The sequence below is a fragment of the Callospermophilus lateralis genome, chromosome 12 (assembly GCF_048772815.1).
Source record: "Callospermophilus lateralis isolate mCalLat2 chromosome 12, mCalLat2.hap1, whole genome shotgun sequence".
NCBI lineage: Eukaryota > Metazoa > Chordata > Mammalia > Rodentia > Sciuridae > Callospermophilus > Callospermophilus lateralis.
Window position 1 is genome coordinate 80,854,865 of NC_135316.1, and position 21,930 is coordinate 80,876,794.

Consider the following 21,930-nt stretch of genomic DNA (forward strand, 5'->3'; position numbering starts at 1 on the left):
CCTTTGGTCAGCAAACATTTGGAATCCATTATTTAACCTGTTTTTTTATTAAATGGTGAGATGGGAAGTCATCAGGACAAATACAAAGATATATATGTTAGCAAACACATGATCACTTGTATAGAAATGTGTAGCCTTGGTGTGTTCATGGGAAAGAATTTACAAACTCAGGAAAATGAGCTGTACTTACATTACTGGGCTTTTGAAAAGAAATTAAATAGACTTTATGTTATAGTATATGTAATTTTCTCTAATTTTAGTTTTTGGTTGTATGTTATTTTTACTTTGCTATATTGTTCCAGAACCTCAACTGAAACAAAAGGTAATAGCTATAATTTTTATTTGTTTTGACTTTAAAGCATTCATTCAGCAAGGTGTATGCTGATAGAATACCTGTTATATTAAATGCAGAAAATAAAAAAGTCAGCTTTTAACAATGCAGAGTAGACATGAGTTTTGTTAATTGCCTCTAAACTCAATTTTAGTCTTGTATATATTTCCTAAAATTTATTATTGGTTACCTAATTAAATATAATTATCACATCTGATTTAAAGATAACATACTAAAATCTGTTACCATTATGCTTTGTTTTTTGAAATTTATTATAGATTATATGTGTAAACAACATTAGAGATTTGAGGTTTGATGATGAGGTAAAAAAGTTTAGGGAAGAGAAAAATAGTTGTTTATAGACTGTCAAACACTGGTTTTTGCATAATTGTATCATGAAGTATGATCTAATGCATCTGGAGGAAAGTCATCTTTTTAACAAATGGTGTTAGTAAAACTGGTTATCCATATGTAGAAGAATGAGACTAGATTCTTATCTTTCACCCTATACAAAAGTCAACTCAAAATGGATCAAAGACCTAGGAATTAAAAGAGAAACTATGCAACTCCTAGAAGAAAATGTAGGGTCAACAATCTAACATATAGGCACAGCTTTCCCAGTAGGATCCATCAAGCTCAGGAAATAATAATCAGAAATTAGTAATTGGGATTGCATCAAATTAAAAAAATTTCTGTACACCAATCTAGCAGGAATGTAAAGAGAAAAGCTACTGAATGAGAGAAAATCTTTGCTAGCTCTTATTCTGACAGAGGAGTAAAATCCAAAATATATAAAGAACTCAAAAAACATGGAAAAAATTAGTAAATAGGCCAATGGACAAAATAGACACTTCTCAAAAGAAATACTAACGGCTAATAAATAAATATGAAAATATCTTCAGCTTCCTTAGCAGTTAGGGAAATGAAAATCAAAACTTCACTGAGATTCATCTCCAATTAGAATGGCAGCCATCAGGAATACAAACAATAATTGATGCTAGAGAGGATATAAAGAAAATGGAACACATTTACACATTTGGTGGGGTTATAAATTAGTATAACCACTTTGGAAATAAGTATGTAGGTTCCTCAAAAGATAATGGAACCACCTTATGACCCAGCTATACCACTCCTTGGTATAGCTTTATCCTAAAGAATTAAAGTAAGCGAACCATAGTGGTTCATGAATTGCCATGAGCAGCACAATTCACAACAGTCAAACCATAGAACCAGCCTAGATGTCTGTCAGTGGGTGAATAGATAAAGAAAATGTTATGTACATACACAGTGGGGTTTTATTCAGTCATAAAGAATGACATTTTGTCATTTGCAGGAAAATGAATGGAACTTGAAAACATTATGTTAAGCTAAATAATCCAAACTCAGAAAGTTGAGAGTTGTCTGTTTCTTCTTGTATGTGGAAGCCAGAGAGGAAAAGGAAAAGAAAGGTGGAGGGGAAATCTCATGAAAAAAGTGGAGGAGAGGGACCAGAGGATTGGAGGAGTGGAGAGAAAGGGGAAATACTGGGAATGATATTGGCTAAATTATGTTGTTATATTGTGTGCATGTCTGAATATGTAACAGTGAGTCCCGTCATTGTGTATGATTATAATGTACCAATAAAAAAATATGGGAAATAAAAATGATAGGGAAAAGAACCAAAAACAAAAGTTAAGTCTGATTTGAGCTAAGGTTAGTCCTTTATGACCTAGGCCAACTGGCAAAGGGCAGAAGGGGAAAATGAATTCCAAATCCCTGGAAGAGCAAGATGCCCCTCTGACCAATTGAAGGAAGAAGCTTCTGCCACTTCATTAGACCAAGGCAACAAGGATATGCGTCATAGAGGAAAACGTGGAAAAAAGGTAAATGAAAGAGCAAAAGAGAGTGGGTGTGTTCTTTTATGATAGTACCTTTCGCCAGTTTCATGGGTTTCACATTTACTGAAACACATTCACTTATGCAGATTTCATTAGCAAAGACACTTAGAATCAGCTTTAATATTTCTCTTACCAAGTATTTGTTCCTTAAACTATTTTAAAAGGTATTCTGTGTTTGGGAATAGTTTTTCTCCAATACTTGAAAGATTTGAATAATTAATCATTAATGATGTGCTTGCTTTTTGTTTTAGATTGTTCTCTACTTTCCTGTATTTACCAAGAACTTAGGGCTGGGTATGCTACTCTTTCTTGCACTCTACCATTTTTATCAGTTCCTTATTTTTCATGGATGGGCAAACAAAGCTGAGATTTGGTTTCTTAAAAGTATATTTAGTAGTTTCTTCTATAATTGTTCAGGTTCTGATTATTAAATATACTCTGAATGGCATATTTGGATTAGAATTTAGTAAATTACTGAGTATTAGAATAGTGGGCATATGTATTGGAAAAAGTATAAATTTCTTATCTCAAGGAGTTATATAGTTGAAAGCACAGATAAGCAAAGAAATAATTTTTATTTAATGCGATCATTACAAGATTCAACCTAATCTTATAGGTAAGTGTGGATAGATGGGATGGATGGTATGGGAACCTCATCCTAGAGGACATCATGACCAAGGGGAGTCTTGAATGATAAAGAAAAGTTGACCATACAGTATGATAGCACACTAAAGGAGATTCTAGGCAGGAGTAGTAATATAAGTAAATCAATGAAGAAAACAGTATTTTATGTTTATGTATTGCAGGCAGTTCACTGTTGTTTGTTGCTGTATTGTTCATGGTCATTGCTTGTTAATTTTCTTTGGAATTAATGAATATCACATGAATAGTTCACATTTACTCAGAAAGTGTCACTATGACTAATGTTGAACATCTTAGACCACCATTTCCCCTGCCACTATAATCACTTTGGGAGTCTAAAATGATTCCAAGACATTTATTTTAATTTAAAAATTTTTTTAAATAAGCTAATCCCAAGAAACCAAATCAAAGGGTATAAAAGGATATATAGTGAATAGTAAGTTGGCCTCTCATTCCTGTCCACCAGTCACCTATCTCCACTCTTTCACATTGTTAGTAGCTTATTTTCCTTCCAGATTATATTTTAGCATAGTCAAACAAATATACTCCAGATATTATTTTAACATAAATTTTGGCATTGCTTCTTCCTTGTATATTTATTTGGAAATTCTTCCATATCATTAGATGTTCATTTTTATAATATTTCTGTGTTAGAAAAATCAAATGATATTAAAAAGGAATATACAGTTAAACAGCTTTACTTTTACTTCATCTTTTCCCTGTCCACACATTTCCCTTGCCACTATAATCACTTTTATTTTTATCTTATATATCTTTCCAGAGTTTCTTGAGGCAGACAAAACCAAGTACAAATGGTTAATCCATACCCTAGCCCCCCCACCCCCCACCCCCCCCCGCCCCGCTTTTTTTTTTTTTTTTTTTTTTTTTTTTTTTACTTTTACAAAATATAATAGATTTTCCTGTGAGGGGATTTTTGTTTTTGTTTTTTCCTTTGGAGGTAAACTTAAGTATTGTTCCATTTCAGTAAATAGAAAACTTCCTTAACCCTTATATTCATTCTGTGAATATATTATAGTTTCTTTAATGAATCTCTTACTGAGAAGTGCTTTGCATGATTCTGATATTTTGCTATTACAAATAAGGCTTCAATGAATAACTTTCTAAATCTGTTTATTCATTAGTGTGTAAGTAATTGGATAAATTCTTAGAAGTGGGAAAACTGAGTCAAAAGATAAATGCATTTGTAATTTTGGTAGATGTTTATAAAATGCCCTCCTAGGATTGTACTACAGTACAGCAGTCACACACATATCACATATTGGTGGTTTTGATTACTTGTGATCAACCAGACTGAAAGTATTATGGAAAATTCCAGAAGTAATATGTTTAAATTAGGCACCATTCTGAGTAGCTTGATGAAATTTTATGTCTTTCTTGCTCCATGCTTTCAGAGATATGAATTATCTTTTTGGCAAGTGTGTCTGAACTGTATATTCTACCTCTCCTTTAGGTAGATTGTAGCCATCTTATTTATCAGATGGACTGTTGCAGGATTGCAGTGGTTGGATTCAAATAATTCTTATTTTACCTAATAATTCCCCCAATGCATAAGAGCAAAGGTGGGTGCCAAGGAGAAGCTATAAAGTACTTACTTCAAGTAAAAAGGAGGGGGGAAAAAGTCAAATGCAAAGTTTCTAAGATCTATGATAAGAATAAATTTTCTGTGATATTATGAAAAGAACAAAAATTTATGCTCGTTTTGCTGTCACAAACTATATTTCTAACTGTACCTAATTAATAGGTTAAACTTTACCATGGGTATATATGTATAGAAAAAAATAGTATTTGTAGGGTTCAGTGCTATCAGTGTGGTTTCAGGCATCCACTGGGTGTTTTGAAACATATCTTCCAAAAATAAGGAGGGAATAGTGTACCTATTTCCTTATAGCCTGGTCAACAGACTGGTAGGTGGTCAGTCTTTCTGTATTTGGTAGTCTGATAGATGAGAAAAGATATAATAGAATATCTTAATTCAATTTTGAATGATATTGAGCATCTGTGCTTAAAAGGGCCTTCAGTTTTGTTTTCTGCGTATTGTTATTCAAGTACTTCATTTTTACTATTGGTTTGTTGATCTTTTCTCAGTTTTCAGGAGTTCTTTATATATTAGGGATATTGACCCATAGTTGAAGATAGAAATTGCAAATATTTTACCCAGTTTGTCTTCAGATTTTACTTACAAGTGGTTTTTCTTCTCCATGTAGAATTTGTTTTTTTGATTGATTTCAATTTTAGTTTTTCAAGTTGTTTTGTAATACTATGAGGTCTATGTTAACATGTTCCTCATTTCTCATTTCTTACAGTGAGTTAATTTGGCTTTGAGATTTGGGGGTTGGCCCTAGCTATTGTAGCAATAGGCTGTTACATTAGCAAAGCACATTAATTAATTTCTATGCTCCCCTTTTCCATTTAAATGGAAGGTCAGGTCATTCTATGTTTATATATTTTTACTTGTTTAAATTAAGACTTTTATTTGATCCCTACCAAAACCAGTTTATTCAGAAAGCTCTTACCTTATCAATTGAATCATTTAGCAGAAATCTTTTACTCTTAAGTACCATGTGTGCATTCTAATGTATAAGAATGAAATTTGTGTGAAGGAACACATAATCTGGTCAAAGAAAGAAAAAAATTAGTCAATTTAAATATTATTTGATAAGTGGTGTTTTGGAGTTCTAATAGTATTTAGTTCATTCCGGTGGAAACATTCACAAGAGCAGAACAATTTTCAGCTTCATAACAATTCTGTATTATTATTTTTACTATTATTATTTTGCCAGTGCTGGGGATTAAGCCCAGGCCATGGCACATGCTAGGAAAGTATTCTACCACTAAGTTACATTCCTAGCCTTTTTTATTCTGAGACATGGTCTCACTGATGTCACCCAGACTGGCCTTAAACTTGGAGTCCTCCTTCCTCAGACTCCTGAATTACAGGTGTGCACCAAAAACAATTACAGGTGTGCACCAAAACACTGTTCCATTATAGTATTCTATAATACTTTCAATAACTAGGCTGACTGGAGATATTTTTACTAATTATATCTATCTAGTATTTGTTGGCTCAGTATTTTATAAAATAATAATTGTTCCCTCTACTACTTAGATAACTTTCACATTTTAAAATATTTTACTATTTAGACTAAAGATACTTCAAATGAAGAAATTAATCTGAGTCACATTGTACCCTGTGAGCCAGTTTCAGAAGAAAAAGCAAAAGAATTGCCTGAATGGAGTGAGAAAGTGGCTCAAAACATTTTATCAGGTATTGTGAATTTTTTCTCTTATGGCCTGAAACCTCTATAACTACCGAAGGTATTGTTTATAAGGGAATATTTTGATTATAATTTGTATTTTGTTTTTAAATGACCAATTATAGAAATAATTAAAATTAGAATGAACTCCTCCAGTGTCTTAGAACCATATGTTGTCAAGTAAATATAAATTCTTGCTGACATATTATCTATTTTACTCTTGGGAAAACTGGGAGTGAAAAGCTTTAAAAATCCTCATACTCTCAAGTAGATTTGAATATAAAATTCCTTTCCCCTTTGAGATTTCTTCCCTTTCCTTGCCTATTCCTCCATTAGTGTGGTCTAATGTTTGTGTTCTCTCCCCTCAACCTCTCCCCTCAGTTTATATGTTGAAATCCAAACCCCTAAAGTGATAGTATTTGGAGATGGTGCCTTTAGGAGGTTAATCATGAGGGACAAGCCTTCATAAATGAGATTAGTCCCTTATCAGAGAGACTCCAGAGAGCTGCCTTGCCCCATTCAGTATTCATGGGCACAACTAAAAGGTATCATTTGGTGAACAAGGAAGTACGTCCCCATCAAACTCCAAATCTGTTGCCACCTTGATCATAAACTTCTCAGCCTCCAGAACTATAAGAAATAAGTTTTTATTGTTTATAAGCCAGTAATTTGTGGTATTTTGTTATAGCAGCACAACAGTCTAAAAGACACCCTCTAAAAAAATGAAAAGATATCCATCAATTTTGGAAGTATGTTAGTTAGCCTTCTATTACTCTAATGAAATACTGAGGCAATTTTCTTTAGAAAGAGAAAGGTTTATTTAACCTAGAATTCTGTTGGTTCCAGTTCAAGATTGGGTGGTAAAAGCACAAGATGCACTTGTGGGGAGAATAGGATATACATGGTGGAGCAAGAAAACAGAAAAAGAGGAAGAGATTGGGGTTTCTTCATGAGCCAGCAAGCTAATAAAGGAGGAGATTGGGGTTCTATCATCTCCTTTGAGGGTACATCCCAATGACCTAAATAACCTTTCTCCTCCCATAAGGCCCTACCTTCTAAAGGTCCATAGCACCTCCTAATAGCACCATTCTGGGGACCAAGCCTTTTAACACATGGATTTTGGGAGACACCATCTATATTCAAATTATTGCAAGAAGTAAAACAGCACTCCCTAACACCACAGCAATGCAAACACCAGAAGGTCTAAAGGTAATCACTCATCTATTTATGAAGAAGGCCTACTCTTTAGTTATAGTTACAAAAGGCTTCAGATCAATTATTCTGAAACCAGAGCTTTAATTGGTTTATATTTCACTTTGCTTTTGAATGTAGTGGCGTTCTGATTTATACCTTTTATTTTTTAAAAAAAAACCTGCCACTTTTCAATAAGGCAGATTAATGATAGAATACATGGGTATTTATTTATTTAAATGACTATCAATTCAGGATTCCATCTCCTTACAAAAGCAAAGGAAGTCTTCAACATAACCAACAAGCTAAAATAGAGAATTAGGAACTAATAACATATTTTCCCATTGCTAAAGAACTGTGATTGAGATTGAGAAGAAAAGATAAAACCCATACTTTCAAATATAATTGCAACAGTTAATATTAACCCTTGAAGGTATTTTTTTTTAAAGAAAATTTTAAAGAAAAACCTTCACTCTTATCACTGTGCTCCTAACTTTGCAGGCTTCCCAACATTAGGAGGTCAATATTCAGAAAACTTGCCTATCACCTTCACACATGTGGATAACTAGTTTTAAAGGTTATTTTCTGAAGTTTTTTGAGTTTGTGCTTCTGTAAGTTTGTTTCATATTGTTATGTAAAAAAAAAAAAAATCAAACACATAAAACAACAGGTGTTAGTTTACCCATTTTGCAGCTGTAGTATAGGGGCCTGCAGCTGGGTGAACCAGTTGCTGGCATGCCCCAGTTTCGCCCAAAATAGAGGCCTGACAACCCACACTGTGCAACATGGAGTGTGCCTAAGTGACCAGGAGAAAATCAGATGTGGACAAGGGTTTACACAGAAGGAATACTGATTGTGGAAACGCACCCAGCTCTCCCTGTCCCCATCCAGTCTGGCTGCTTCCCAGGACCAGTTAGGAAAGAGATAACTGGATGGGAATTTGCAAGAGTAGGAGAGGTTGAATTTGGAAACTGAAATGGAGAGAGACCTGGTCCACACGTGACGAAGTAGACTAAACATTAATTCCTCCACCCCACAAGTTGAACCTAAGGGAGATCAATGGGGTGCAGTCTTCCAGCATGGACTGGCAGTTGGTGGGCCCTGGAGGTGCACTGATTTAAAATCTCCAGATCAAATGGCATTCAGCAAAGAACCTGGAGCCTACCTAAGCCTAAACCCTTCTTCCAGGAGTTCTGTTCATAAGATTGCCTAACGCCATCAACCCCTCCGTGAGGGTGGAGCAACTATCACTCTAGATGACCCCACCTAACACTACTGAGAGGGGAAGCTGAAAATCTTTTGAACTCCAACAGAAACAATTCTTTAACTTTTCATCAAGATTTTTTTCTTTTCCCTGTTTAATTGTGACCTGAATGGTTCATGGACACTTACACATATCATATTTGGTTTTATTCCTCATTTTTGAAGCCAGTTAATCTTCATGGGTCAGTATTTTGAAGACTAGGATATTTCATTAGTATATTTCAGGGGTTTTTTTGTATTCTTATTTTTAAAAAATTTTATTTTATATATTTTTTCTCTCAATTATGTTTCCCATGATTCTCTTTCTCTCTCCTTCTACTAACAGCCAATCTCTATTGTTCTCTTTCACTCTTCCTTTTAATTTTTTTTACTTCTGTCTTTTCTCCTCTTCCCTGATAATATCCTACATCACTTCTATTTTATTTCTGTCCACCATTCAAAGTCATAAACCCTTTTGCAAATTTATTGTTTTTACTGCAGGCAATAATTAATTGATCATATCATTTCTGTTTGTTGTTTTTTTTGTGTGGTTCCTTTTTTATTTTTTATTTTTTTATTTTTTTAAAATTTTTATTGTTGGTTGTTCAAAACATTACATAGTTCTTGATATATCATATTTCACACTTTGATTCAAGTGGGTTATGAACTCCCATTTTTACCCCATATACAGATTGCAGAATCACATCGGTTACACATCCATTGATTTACCTATTGCCATACTAGTATCTGTTGTATTCTGCTGCCTTTCCTATCCTCTACTATCCCCCCTCCCCTCCCCTCTCCTCCCCTCTTCTCTCTCTACCCCATCTACTGTAATTCATTTCTCCCCCCCCCCTTTTTTTTTCCCTTTCCCCTCACTTCCTCTTGTATGTAATTTTGTAAAACCCTGAGGGTCTCCTTCCATTTCCATGCAATTTCCCTTCTCTCTCCCTTTCCCTCCCACCTCTCATCCCTGTTTAATGTTAATCTTCTTCTCATGCTCTTCGTCCCTACTCTGTTCTTAGTTACTCTCCTTATATCAAAGAAGACATTCGGCATTTGTTTTTAAGGGATTGGCTAGCTTCACTTAGCATAATCTGCTCTAATGCCATCCATTTCCCTGCAAATTCTATGATTTTGTCATTTTTTAATACAGAGTAATACTCCATTGTGTATAAATGCCACATTTTTTTTATCCATTCATCTATTGAAGGGCATCTAGGTTGGTTCCACAGTCTTGCTATTGTGAATTGTGCTGCTATGAACATCAATGTAGCAGTGTCCCTGTAGTATGCTCTTTTTAGGTCTTTAGGGAATAGACCGAGAAGGGGAATAGCTGGGTCAAATGGTGGTTCCATTCCCAGCTTTCCAAGAAATCTCCATACTGCTTTCCAAATTGGCCGCACCAATTTGCAGTCCCACCAGCAATGTACAAGTGTACCCTTTTCCCCACATCCTTGCCAGCACTTGTTGTTGTTTGACTTCCTAATGGCTGCCAATCTTACTGGAGTCAGATGGTATCTTAGGGTGGTTTTGATTTGCATTTCTCTGACTGCTAGAGATGGTGAGCATTTTTTCATGTACTTGTTGATTGATTGTATGTCCTCCTCTGAGAAGTGTCTGTTCAGGTCCTTGGCCCATTTGTTGATTGGGATATTTGTTATCTTGTTGTCTAATTTTTTGAGTTCTTTGTATACTCTGGATATTAGGGCTCTATCTGAAGTGTGAGGAGTAAAGATTTGTTCCCAGGATGTAGGCTCCCTATTTACCTCTCTTATTGTTTCTTTTGCTGAGAAAAAACTTTTTAGTTTGAGTAAGTCCCATTTGTTGATTCTAGTTATTAACTCTTGTGCTATGGGTGTCCTATTGAGGAATTTGGAGCCCGATCCCACAGTATGTAGATCGTAGCCAACTTTTTCTTCTATCAGATGCCGTGTCTCTGATTTGATATCAAGCTCCTTGATCCATTTTGAGTTAACTTTTGTGCATGGCGAGAGAAAGGGATTCAGTTTCATTTTGTTGCATATGGATTTCCAGTTTTCCCAGCACCATTTATTGAAGATGCTATCCTTCCTCCATTGCATGCTTTTAGCCCCTTTATCAAATATAAGATAGTTGTAATATTGTGGATTGGTTTCTGTGTCCTCTATTCTGTACCATTGGTCCACCCACCTGTTTTGGTACCAGTACCATGCTGTTTTTGTTACTATTGCTCTGTAGTATAGTTTGAAGTCTGGTATCGCTATACCGCCTGATTCACACTTCCTGCTTAGAGTTGTTTTTGCTATTCTGGGTCTTTTATTTTTCCATATGAATTTCATGATTGCTTTATCTATTTCTACAAGAAATGCCGTTGGGATATTGATTGGCATTGCATTAAACCTATAGAGAACTTTTGGTAATATCACCATTTTGATGATGTTAGTTCTGCCTATCCATGAACAGGGTATATTTTTCCATTTTCTAAGATCTTCTTCTATTTCTCTCTTTAGGGTTCTGTAGTTTTCATTGTATAAGTCTTTCACCTCTTTTGTTAGGTTGATTCCCAAGTATTTTATTTTTGGGGGGGATATTGTGAATGGAGTGGTTGTCCTCATTTCCATTTCAGAGGATTTGTTGCTGATATACAGGAATGCCTTTGATTTATGCGTGTTGATTTTATATCCTGCCACTTTGCTGAATTTGTTTATTAGCTCTAATAGTTTCTTTGTAGACCCTTTTGGGTCTGCTAGGTATAGAATCATGCCATCTGCAAATAGTGATAATTTAAGTTTTTCTTTTCCTATTTTTATGCCTTTAATTTCTTTCGTCTGTCTAATTGCTCTGGCCAGTGTTTCCAGAACTGTGTTGAACAGAAGTGGTGAGAGAGGGCATCCCTGTCTTGTTCCAGATTTTAGAGGGAATCATTTCTGTTTATTGTGACAGTTAACTTTATAGATGTCAGAGCAAGGACTGTTTTGTTTAAGGCTATATATTGTTTGCATTAGTGTTGGTTGTTATTTAACGTCTCCCTTTATGACATACTGGAAACCTTCAGGGACACTATAAATCCACAGGTTAGAAACTCTGCTGTCTCAGATCCATACTTTTAGATGAATAGACACAAAAAACCATGTGAAAAAAACAGGGAACAGATCGCCCCAAACAAACCAAAGATATTTCCTTAGCATAATCCACCACAGTAGGAAAAATGTCAGAGGAGTTTAGAATGTCCATCGTTAAAATCATCTGCAACATAAAGGACAATGGTAAGGGGTGAAATCAGAAAATACGGAAAGTGAAAGATCTATAAAGAGATATTCTGAAAAAAAAAATCAAGCAGAAATTCTCAAAATGAAAGAATCAATAAACCAAATTAAAAATTCAAAGCAAAGGATCACCAACAGACTAGCCCACTTGGAAGACAAGAGTTTCAGGTAATGATTTCAAAATACATGATCTTGAAAATGAAGTTGACTATGGAGGAAACCATGAACAGAACTTCCAAGAAATATGAAATAACATGAAAAAACCAAATTTAAGATTTACTGTGATAGATGAAGGGTCAGAGATACAAACCAAAGGAATCTTTTCTGTGAAATAGTATCAGAAAATTTCCCAAACCTAAAGAATGAAGTGGAAAATTCAATACAGGTATCTAACAGGTCTCTAAATGTATAAAATTACAACAAACCCACTCTAAGACACATTGTTATGAAAATGTCTAACATAGAATAAGAATAGAATTTTAAAGGCTGCCAGAGAAAAATGACAGGTCACATTTAGAGGGAAACAAATCCAGATCTCAGTTGATTTCTCAGCCCAGACCCTTAAAGCTGGAGGTCTTAAAATAATATATATCAAGCTCTGAAAGAAAATGGATGCCAACCAAGAATACTATACCCAGCAAAATTAAGCTTCAGTATTGATAAAATAAAAATCTTCCATGATAAACAAAGGTTAAAAGAATTCACAACTAGAAAGCCTGAACTAAAATATTTCATCAAAAAAATAAAAGTGAAAACCAGCAAAAGAAGAAATTACACTAAAAGAATAGTCCATCAAAAGAGAAACATTCAAATTAAAAATCAGAAATAAACCAAAATGATAGGGAATAAAAAATCATTTCTCAATAATAACAATGAATGCAGACCTAAACTCTTCAATCAAAATACATAAGCCAGCAGATTGGATTTAAAAACAAGACCCAGCAATATGCTGCCTCCCCAAGACTCACCTTATAGGAAAAGACCATCCACAGGATGGTAAAAGGATGGAAAAAAACACATCATTCACATGGATCTCATAAACATGCAGGGGTTTCTATTCTTGTACCAGATAAAGTAGACTTCTAGCCAAAATTAATCAGAGAGACAAAGAAGGACTTTTATACTGCTTAAGGGAATCCTACATCAAAAGTATGTAATGATCATAAAATATTTATGCCCTAAACACTGGAACATCTATGTACATCAAACAAACCCTTCTCAATTTCAAGAATCATATAGACCACAATTCAATACTGGGTAACTTTAACATGCCTCTGTCACCACTGGATAGATTCTCCAATCAAAAACTAAACAAAGAAGCTATAGGAAAAAAAATACAATTGATAATTAGACTTAAAAGATATGTAGAATATTTCATACATCAATGACTAAATACACTTTCTTCTCAGCAGCACACATAGCAACTCTTAGCAAACACATAATATTTCAGGGTCTTTGCTGGAAACTCAAATGCTGGCTAGTCATTCTATGTTGTAAAATCAGGATATATCTCTCTTTATGTGCTTTTTAATAGGAAGAATAAATAATAACTAGTGCACCAAATATACTTAAGTTATAAGTTAAAAAGAAAGGGACAGAAAATATTAAAGATTTACTCTAGGTAAAACTTCCTGATCTGTCATGAGACTGTTTCTACCTGACTCATGCAAACTCTATGTAAAATAACAAGTAACCAGCTGTCTAAATTGAGCTCTTTCACCCTAGCCTATGATTGGTTCCTATTCACTGTTAAAGGATGAATGAAAATTAGCAAACACTAGTCATAGGTTTTATGAATATGAAAAAAGAAAAAAGTTAAATAGCTGTATTTCAAATTTGCCTGTGTTGAATACTGGTGTAAAAAGGAAGCTGCCATATATTTTCAATGGAGTAGGGTCCAGTAAGCTAATTTTGGAGGTTGGTGACAGTACTGTGATTTGAATATACCGTTGAAGCAGTTTACATTAAACAGTTCTGAAAAATAAAATGTCCTTGGGATGCCATATTTTCATTATGCTTTTCAAGGATCTGATATAAATGAAAGAAGCAGAAGCTTTAAAGGTTGTAAGGTAGCAAAATAACATCAAGGCCATTTGAATGTACCTTCTTAATTCTCTAATCTCCCTCAATTCTATAAGTAAAGATGGAATCTAGGATTCTGTAAACAGTTGACATGAAGTGTGGAAGTGTGGTCACTTTCTGCTTACACATTCTAATATATGTAGAGCCAGCTACTACAATGCACTCATAGTTTCTCCAAGGTAGGTGTTTTTTATTATCATCATGTGCCTCTGGACTCTCAGGAGAAATTTTCCTTTTTGGTTAGTTCAGTCTGACAAAGAATAGTCACAAAGAAGCTCTTCTATTCTTCAGTACATTATTTATAGGACTCCATTGGCCCAGTATAGTCATCTGGCTATTAGGTCCACAGAGAACTTTTTCTAATAGAGGGGATACAAAATTAATGAAGCATAATCAAAGAGTAATCCTATATTCAAAGAACTTATACTTTAATGGGGGTATATGGTGATTAAATGCTAAAATAAACCATTTGTAGATTTTTAGGGGACAAAATCAAACAGGATAATAAAAAATTCATGTCATAAGATGAGAATTGCTGCCATTTCCTCCCCTCTGTTAGCCAAATATAGATATCGAAAACTGAATTATAAAAAGATCAATGTTCTAAAAATCGCATATTTTTTATAAAATTATTAAATACTCAGAAAATTCAGATCTGTATCATCTTGGATTTCAGGTGGCCTTTTACAAGGAGAGAAAGCTGTGGTTTGGGGTTTCCATTTTTAATAACATGTTTAAGGAGTTTAGTAATTGTGGACTGCAGTGATTGGGTTTAAGTGAAATAATTCCGAGTTACCTGCCAACTTTTCATTTGTTAAGCATTCATTCATTGTCTGCCATTTGTTGGCATTATTGAGTAGATAAAATTTAAACATGAATAGAATCAATCTATGTCTGGTACTACACATGCCATTTAAAAGTTCTAGATAGCTACCAATAAAGTATTAAGTTTATCTTCTATTGCTGTGTCTACAGTTTTAACATATTTACCTGTGTTATGCTATTGCCTGATAATATATTGCTTATTTTCATCTAGTATTTTGCTTTATTAGTCCTATGATCTTTCATTTATCTTATTTCCATTTATTTTCCTCAGTCACCAGTAGACTGTCTCCCTCCCCCTTTTTTACAAAATTTAATTTGGGGGTTATAAAATCTTCTTTGTTCCATTATCAGTTTGATTTCTCAGTCTCTTCACGTTCAACCAGTTTTTCATTTCTTCAGATTTTTCAACCTACAAGTTAGTAACTCTAAAATCTTTTTTTTTTTTTTTTTTTTTTTGTGAAGGACATGTTCAAGCCTTTATTGTTATTGTTATGGGAACCTGTTCACCTAGGTTTATGACTTGGGCCTCCCTCAGAATTAATTATTGGGCATGACTATGGGGTAGGATTAGAGATGGAAGTAGTAGGGTATTGACTTAATTAGGAGGAGAAACAAAAAAATTTAATCAGTTATTACTTGCCACTTTTTCTAACTTAAAAAAAAATTTTAGGTATGATTTTTCACGTGATCACTGGATGCTTACTCATGGACTGGAGTAATCATGTAAAAGTAGGTCATAGACCTTGACATAATATCCTAAAGTATTTTATATGGATAGCTTTAAAAGTTCAATGTTTTGGGGTTGGCCAAAAAAGAGATTGTTTAAATTTTAAGCTCTCTATAGAGGAGGAAATACTCTTAACTTCTTGCTTCTCTCACTCTACCTTTTCTTGGAAGTTTCCAGTGGCTGAGGACTTTTTCTTTTCACAAAGATGACCCTGGCATTCCATTTTTCCCTCTGCTTGTTGATCAAAGGAAAGAGCTAGGGACCATAGTAATGGGAAATGACAAATCCTCTAGGCCTTTCATCTTTCAAATTTCCTCTTCTCGTGCAGTCTTTCACGTTAAGTTTTTGTCAGTCAGATTTAGCAATCTAAAAGGTCCTGAGATCTAGGAGTTGGGTTTAGGATACAATGACCTTTAGCTTAAAGTAAGCAAGAATTTATGTGGTATTTGAAAGACATCCTTTGTGTTTGCATTGTTCGTGTCTTTCTCCCTCAGGATTTCATGGGAGAAAAATGGTACCCGGACCAAGGCAAAAAGAACAAGAATATCTGGGTCCTCCTGCCAAATACTATCTTAATGGCACCAAAACTCAAAATTAGTATCTAACAATAGTAAACTGTGGTAAGTAACAAACATATGGAGATAACTACAAGTTGTAGTACCAGCATCTAGTAACGCAGAATTCTGTCATGGAGAAATGTTAAACCTAAGTATTGAAAGATAAGTTTAGTTTGAAATAAGATGTGTAATCAAGGCAGAAAATTGTAGGTACAGATTTGGCTTGAAAATTTATGGCATTGTATTTGTGGGACCTAAACTCCTTTTATGTTTTTCTTGTCAATATTATTTATTAAAAGGCTTCAAGATATTTTATATATATATATATATATATATATATATATATATATATATATATATATAACCTTAATGCTATACAATTAATAATTTTCCTTTAAATAGGTGCTTCCTGGGTGAGTTGGGGTTTAGTCAAAGGTGCTGAATTTACTGGTAAAGCAATCCAGAAAGGTGCCTCTAAACTCCGAGAACGAATTCAACCAGAAGAAAAACCAGTGGAAGTTAGTCCAGCTGTCACCAAGGGACTTTATATAGCAAAGCAGGCTACAGGAGGAGCAGCGAAAGTCAGCCAGTTCCTAGGTAAATTAATTCTAGATAACTTTGCTTCTTTTTAGTAAATTAAAAATAATCTCTTAACCCACATTTAATCTAAATATTCATTTAGATGTTTTAATCTCAGAATTAGAAGCAGCAATTTCACCTTGCTATTCATGGTGGGACCTGTAGATCTTCAACATCAGCCTATCTGGGAGCCTAGAAATGCAGAATTTTAGGTACCATACACACTTTACTCATTCAGAATCTTCATTTTATAAGATCCCTAGATGATTGTTTTTTGCATATTAACATCTGAGAAACTGGTAAAAGAGTAGTTTTGATGTATTGAGAAGGAGAGTATATGTTATCTTGGAAAGGAGATCCAAATGTATTTATTATTTATTCTTTGAGCTTTTATCTAAGGAATATGACACATTGTTTAGTGGATCACAGCTCAGTAGTTGAGGGTCAAGAAAAAGGGATAGATATATTGTTTATGAGATGTTGGCTTAGTGATTCTGGTGCCAGTCTTGCCAAGCTATATTCTTCTTCCTTTATCCTTTGACAATCACAGCACTAAAATTTGATGTTGTATGAAGGTCACATTCTTAATGGATTACCATTAAATTAGTGAGATTATCTTCTTTGATATTTGGATACTAAATAGTATTCTTTGAATCACATTGAATCACTTTGAATCACAACCCTTTTGTAGACTTAAATATCTTACTATTTCTTGAAATATTTGGTGCTAGAGAGAAAGAGTATAAATATGCTTTGCTGAAAAACTAAAGGTACATCCAGTTTTGTATTGCAAAAGTCAGAAAAGGTGGATGATTTTCTTTTAAGCACAAGTGCCAAAAAGAACATGTATAGCCATGTATGTGTGGTAAGGTTACCAGTAGTAGATAAAAAGCACACTTTAAGCTAAATAATCGCCTTTGTTTGAAAACTAGCCAACCTAGCTTCTCATTTTCAAGTAGAAATGGTAGCATTATGTAATAAAGAATTTTACTAAATGATTGTGGTAAAATCAAGGGAGAACAGGTTTTCTAAATACTTTTTTTTTTTTTTTTTTTTTTTTTAATGGTCATATTAGTTGATGGAGTTTGCACTGTAGCAAATTGTGTTGGAAAAGAACTGGCTCCACATGTTAAGAAGCATGGAAGCAAACTTGTTCCAGAATCTCTTAAAAGAGACAAAGATGGGAAGTCTACCCTGGATGGAGCTATGGTTGTTGCAGCAAGTAGCATTCAAGGTAATAAAAAGGCCCAGAATGTTACACTGTGTTAGTCTGGAGGGGTTCAAACCTGGGCCTTTTGTATGATAGACAAATTCTCTTAACACTGACTGAGCTACATCCCCAGCCCTCAGCAATTTTAATTGGGAAGCTCTGTTTGCTTTGAGTTGAGATTTATTTACTTTTGAATACATTTACAGGATTTTCAACTGTCTGGCAGGGATTGGAATGTGCAGCTAGATGCATTGTTAACAATGTTTCAGCAGAAACTGTACAAACTGTCAGATACAAGTAAGTTGAATTTTATCACTTTAATGACTAAATCTTTTGTATAATTTGTTAAAATCCATGATGATAAAGATGATTATATGATTATTATTATTTTTTTTAAGAAAGAGGGAGAGAGGCAGAGAGAGGGAAAGAGGCAGAGAGAGAGAGAGAGAGAGAGAGAGAGAATTTTAATATTTATTTTTTAAATGGCGCACACAACATCTTTGTTTGTATGTGTGCTGAGGATCGAACCCAGGCCGCATGCATGCCAGGCGAGCGCGCTACCGCTTGAGCCACATTCCCAGCCCATAATTATTATTTTTAAGTATCTGATAAAACATTTTTTTCACTGTGTTTCTCAAATAGGGAGAAGAGTAGTATTTTTTTTTAATTTTTATTTATTTTTTTTAAAGAGTAGTATTTTTAACATAACAATAGAATTCTTGTAACTTTGCTTCACGTTACTAATTATAACAAATGTTTGCCATTAGTGCAAAGACTAGGCTTAATTTTTTTTTTACAAAACTTGCATTTTTTTATACTATTAATGACTTCGTTTTGATGGTGATGTTTGTTTGAAGGAATCAATTGAACTATAGTACCCTTTATTAATGTTATCCTACTGTTATACAAGACAAATTTATGACACATCTTGACTCTAGAACCACTGTACATTTGTATTAAAAAGCACAGATGGTATGTCTTCTATTTCATATATTAAGAAATGAACAAACAAATGGTTTGTACATGTTTATTTGGTAAGTGGTGTTAAGATTTCTTTCTAGTTTGGCTTTTGAGATCTCTGAGGAGTGTGTATAAATTCTAGTCCTGCCCTTCTAGGGCTTCAGGGTAGGTAATCATGGGTTTTTATAATGCAGCTTTTAGTATTACTTCTTTATCCTGGCAGATAACCCAGTACCTAAGTTTCTAACCTCTGACCACGTGGTGTCCCTCTCACAGGAACCTTGTTTATGCTGGCAGACATTCTTGTGTCTCTTGTCAGACCTGTATCTAGTTTATTCCTACTGAGATATTCACTAAGAGACCATTAACTGGAAGGAGAGTTAGGTTTGGTTGCATTGGTCATATGAGACACAGAGGAGGTAGTACAACAAAACAGAAAATAATAAAAGCATGATGTTACAAATCCACAAGAAAAGAGGTGTTCCCACAAGAGCTGTCAGGAAGTCTGGAGACATCAGGGTTACTCAACCAGTGTGTCAGGAAAGAGAAAGAGAACAGATTTGTGTAAAAGAGGGGAGGAAAGAGGATCTGTGACACTGTGACTTTAAGATCATGGACATTATCCTTTTAGCTAGGAACTGTGGATTAGCTAGTTTAAAGAAAATGTGTAAGAAAAGAATTTATTCACATGACTCTGGTGTGGGCTGTTCGGTTTTATCATGGTCAGCAACTGTGCAGTGTGTTGGACTTTTGAGTCAGCGAGATGAGGAACAAGAGGACTATACCACAACACAGGGGAAGTTTTAACTAGGTCAAAAGACCTAGGATACCACAGATTTCAAACAGCTTATGTGAGACCTAAAAAATAGATGTTGTGGCAGCAACTATATTTAGTTTATGACAGATGGTATTAAAGATGAGATTTAAAACAAGATCTGCTTTTATCTCTTTTTCTTTCTAATTATACTGCCTTTATAGTAAACACTAGAGGAATCAAGATCTAAAAACTATATCTAGTATGAAGGAGATGACTTGCTTTCTTGGCTTTGAATTAGTTCAGATTTTATGACATAGTTACAAAAGAAAAAACATTAATAATGTTCACTATTCTTGATCGTTTATGTTAATTATTCATTGGCAGTATTGGCATTCATATTTACATATTAGGCACTAGTCTATGTTCATTGCTTTTCATATGTGTATTTTAATATTTTTATTCTACAGATGAGGAAATCAAAGCATAGAGTTAAATACCTAGTTAAAGATTTCAGCCCTAGTAAATTGTAGGGCTAGGATATAAACCAAGTGTTATCATCAGAACCTTTGCTCTGCAGTGCAGAGAATAGTGCTGGGGCACTATGACTTTGTGTTGTGAAAGTTTAGTACCTAGAGTTTTTGTAGCATTACCTAATGATTTTAGACTCCCTTTGGTTTAGGAGATACCAAACTTAGTTTCCATCCTAAATTGGTTTGATCTGCTCGATTTGGATTTGGGGCATGCATAGCTTTGAATCAAAGCAACATGGCACAACTATTGTAGTGTCAGTTTTACCAAGAGTTGAAAAAGAAAATATAGAGTATATCTGAAATTCTTTTGATGGAAATGTAAAAACTCACCTTCCAGTTCACCTCTTCTTCTCACACTGACCTCTAATATTAATAATTTTTTATGCCCTTGAATTTATTTTGATTAGTCATTCAGAATTAGAAAGTTTCTTTTATAAGCAAGAGCAAGTCAGAAGTGCCTTTTAGGCCAAAAGTCAGTTATGTTTAGATTATCATTTATTAGCATAATTAGATAGTTGTATCAGAAGGTGTGAAAGTGCTTGTTGGGTTTTTCCAGGTTTGATAGTCTGTTAACGAAAACATACTAGGTTTTGATATAGAGTTTATATTTCTGATCTTAGTAATATGATAAACAAAATATTTTAACAGTGGTTCTAAATTAATTTCTGTGATAGTATATATTGGAATTCTTTTTATCCTTTCCTTCATTTGGATGAAAAAAAGGTGAGAATTTAGTTAAGTAGCTTTGTATTTGCAACTGTAGGGATGATTTTCAGTTATCGTAGTAATTTATTTTCAAATCCTCTTAGAAAGGATGAGAGAGGCAGTGGGGAATAAAGGATTTTGTCCAGGTAATCTTATTTTCTTTCTTTTTTTGGGGAGGAGGGGTGGGGAGTACCAGGGATTGAACTCAGGGGCACTCAACCATTGAGCCACATCCCAGCCCTAGTTTGTATTTAGAGATAGGGTCTCACCAAATTGCTTAGTCCCTTGCTGATTTGCTGAGGCTGACTTTGAACTCATGATTCTCCTATCTCAGCCTCCCTAGCCACTAGGATTATAGGCATGTGCCACCACACCCAGATATCCAGTTTTCTCACTGATGGAAATAAGTATTCAGCCAGTAATAACTTGGTGAAAGAACTGAAGACATGGAAAATCTAGTTTTTCTGTCTTTTAATTGAGTTCTCAGTTATTTACATAAATTTATACTTTTTTACAACCTTATTTGTTTACATTTATTATAGTATCAAAAAGCAGAGGAGCATTTGTGTTGTGTTATATTCTAATTCAACTGAGGAAAGTAAACCAAAGTAAATGTATATTATTATTTTAGTGATAAAATGTTACTCTCTCAAGTAATTTCTTTTAAATCTACTGTTATATGCATTATGCCTGGAAGAAAAACAAATACATAAAATCCATTATCTGATTTCTGGTGATATAAGCCTATATAGAGAGTTAGCTAGCTACATTCTTAACATTTTTTAGGTAAATGTATAGCACTATTAAGACTATTTTTGTCAGTTACATTAGTAGTTTTGTCTACTATAGGTACAATGAAGATAAGTAACTTTAAATCTGCTATACTAAATTGCACTATAGTACCTATTAATCATCACTCTTCTTCATAGTTTCTAGATTTCACTATTGAGCTTCTTTAGTTCCACCTTAAATTGTTTAAGGAGAATAATATAATTCCAGTAGGTTAGACTATTTTTATTTTCCCCTAACAATATTTTTATATTGAAATGTTTGTTTTTGAAAAATAAGCGTAATAATAAATATTTTCCTGCAAGAAATTTACTGTTGTATGACACAGTATTTTATTGGTTTGTTTATAATGAAATTTAATTAAAAGATCCCTTAAAATTTGCATGGGGTGAAGGGGTAACTC

General features: G+C 34.0%; 1 protein-coding gene across 4 annotated transcripts in view; it reads left to right on the plus strand.

Annotated features, from left to right (window-relative positions):
- Positions 1-21,930, plus strand: part of Spart (spartin) — a 40,044-nt gene that overhangs the window by 11,914 nt on the left and 6,200 nt on the right. For all 4 annotated transcript variants that reach the window (XM_076872397.1, XM_076872396.1, XM_076872398.1 and 1 more), the window contains exons 4-8: positions 2,044-2,193; positions 6,013-6,136; positions 16,400-16,594; positions 17,652-17,810; positions 17,993-18,083. In XM_076872397.1, the coding sequence (XP_076728512.1) occupies positions 2,044-2,193; positions 6,013-6,136; positions 16,400-16,594; positions 17,652-17,810; positions 17,993-18,083 (719 nt within the window). The remainder of the gene's footprint in view (positions 1-2,043; positions 2,194-6,012; positions 6,137-16,399; positions 16,595-17,651; positions 17,811-17,992; positions 18,084-21,930) is intronic.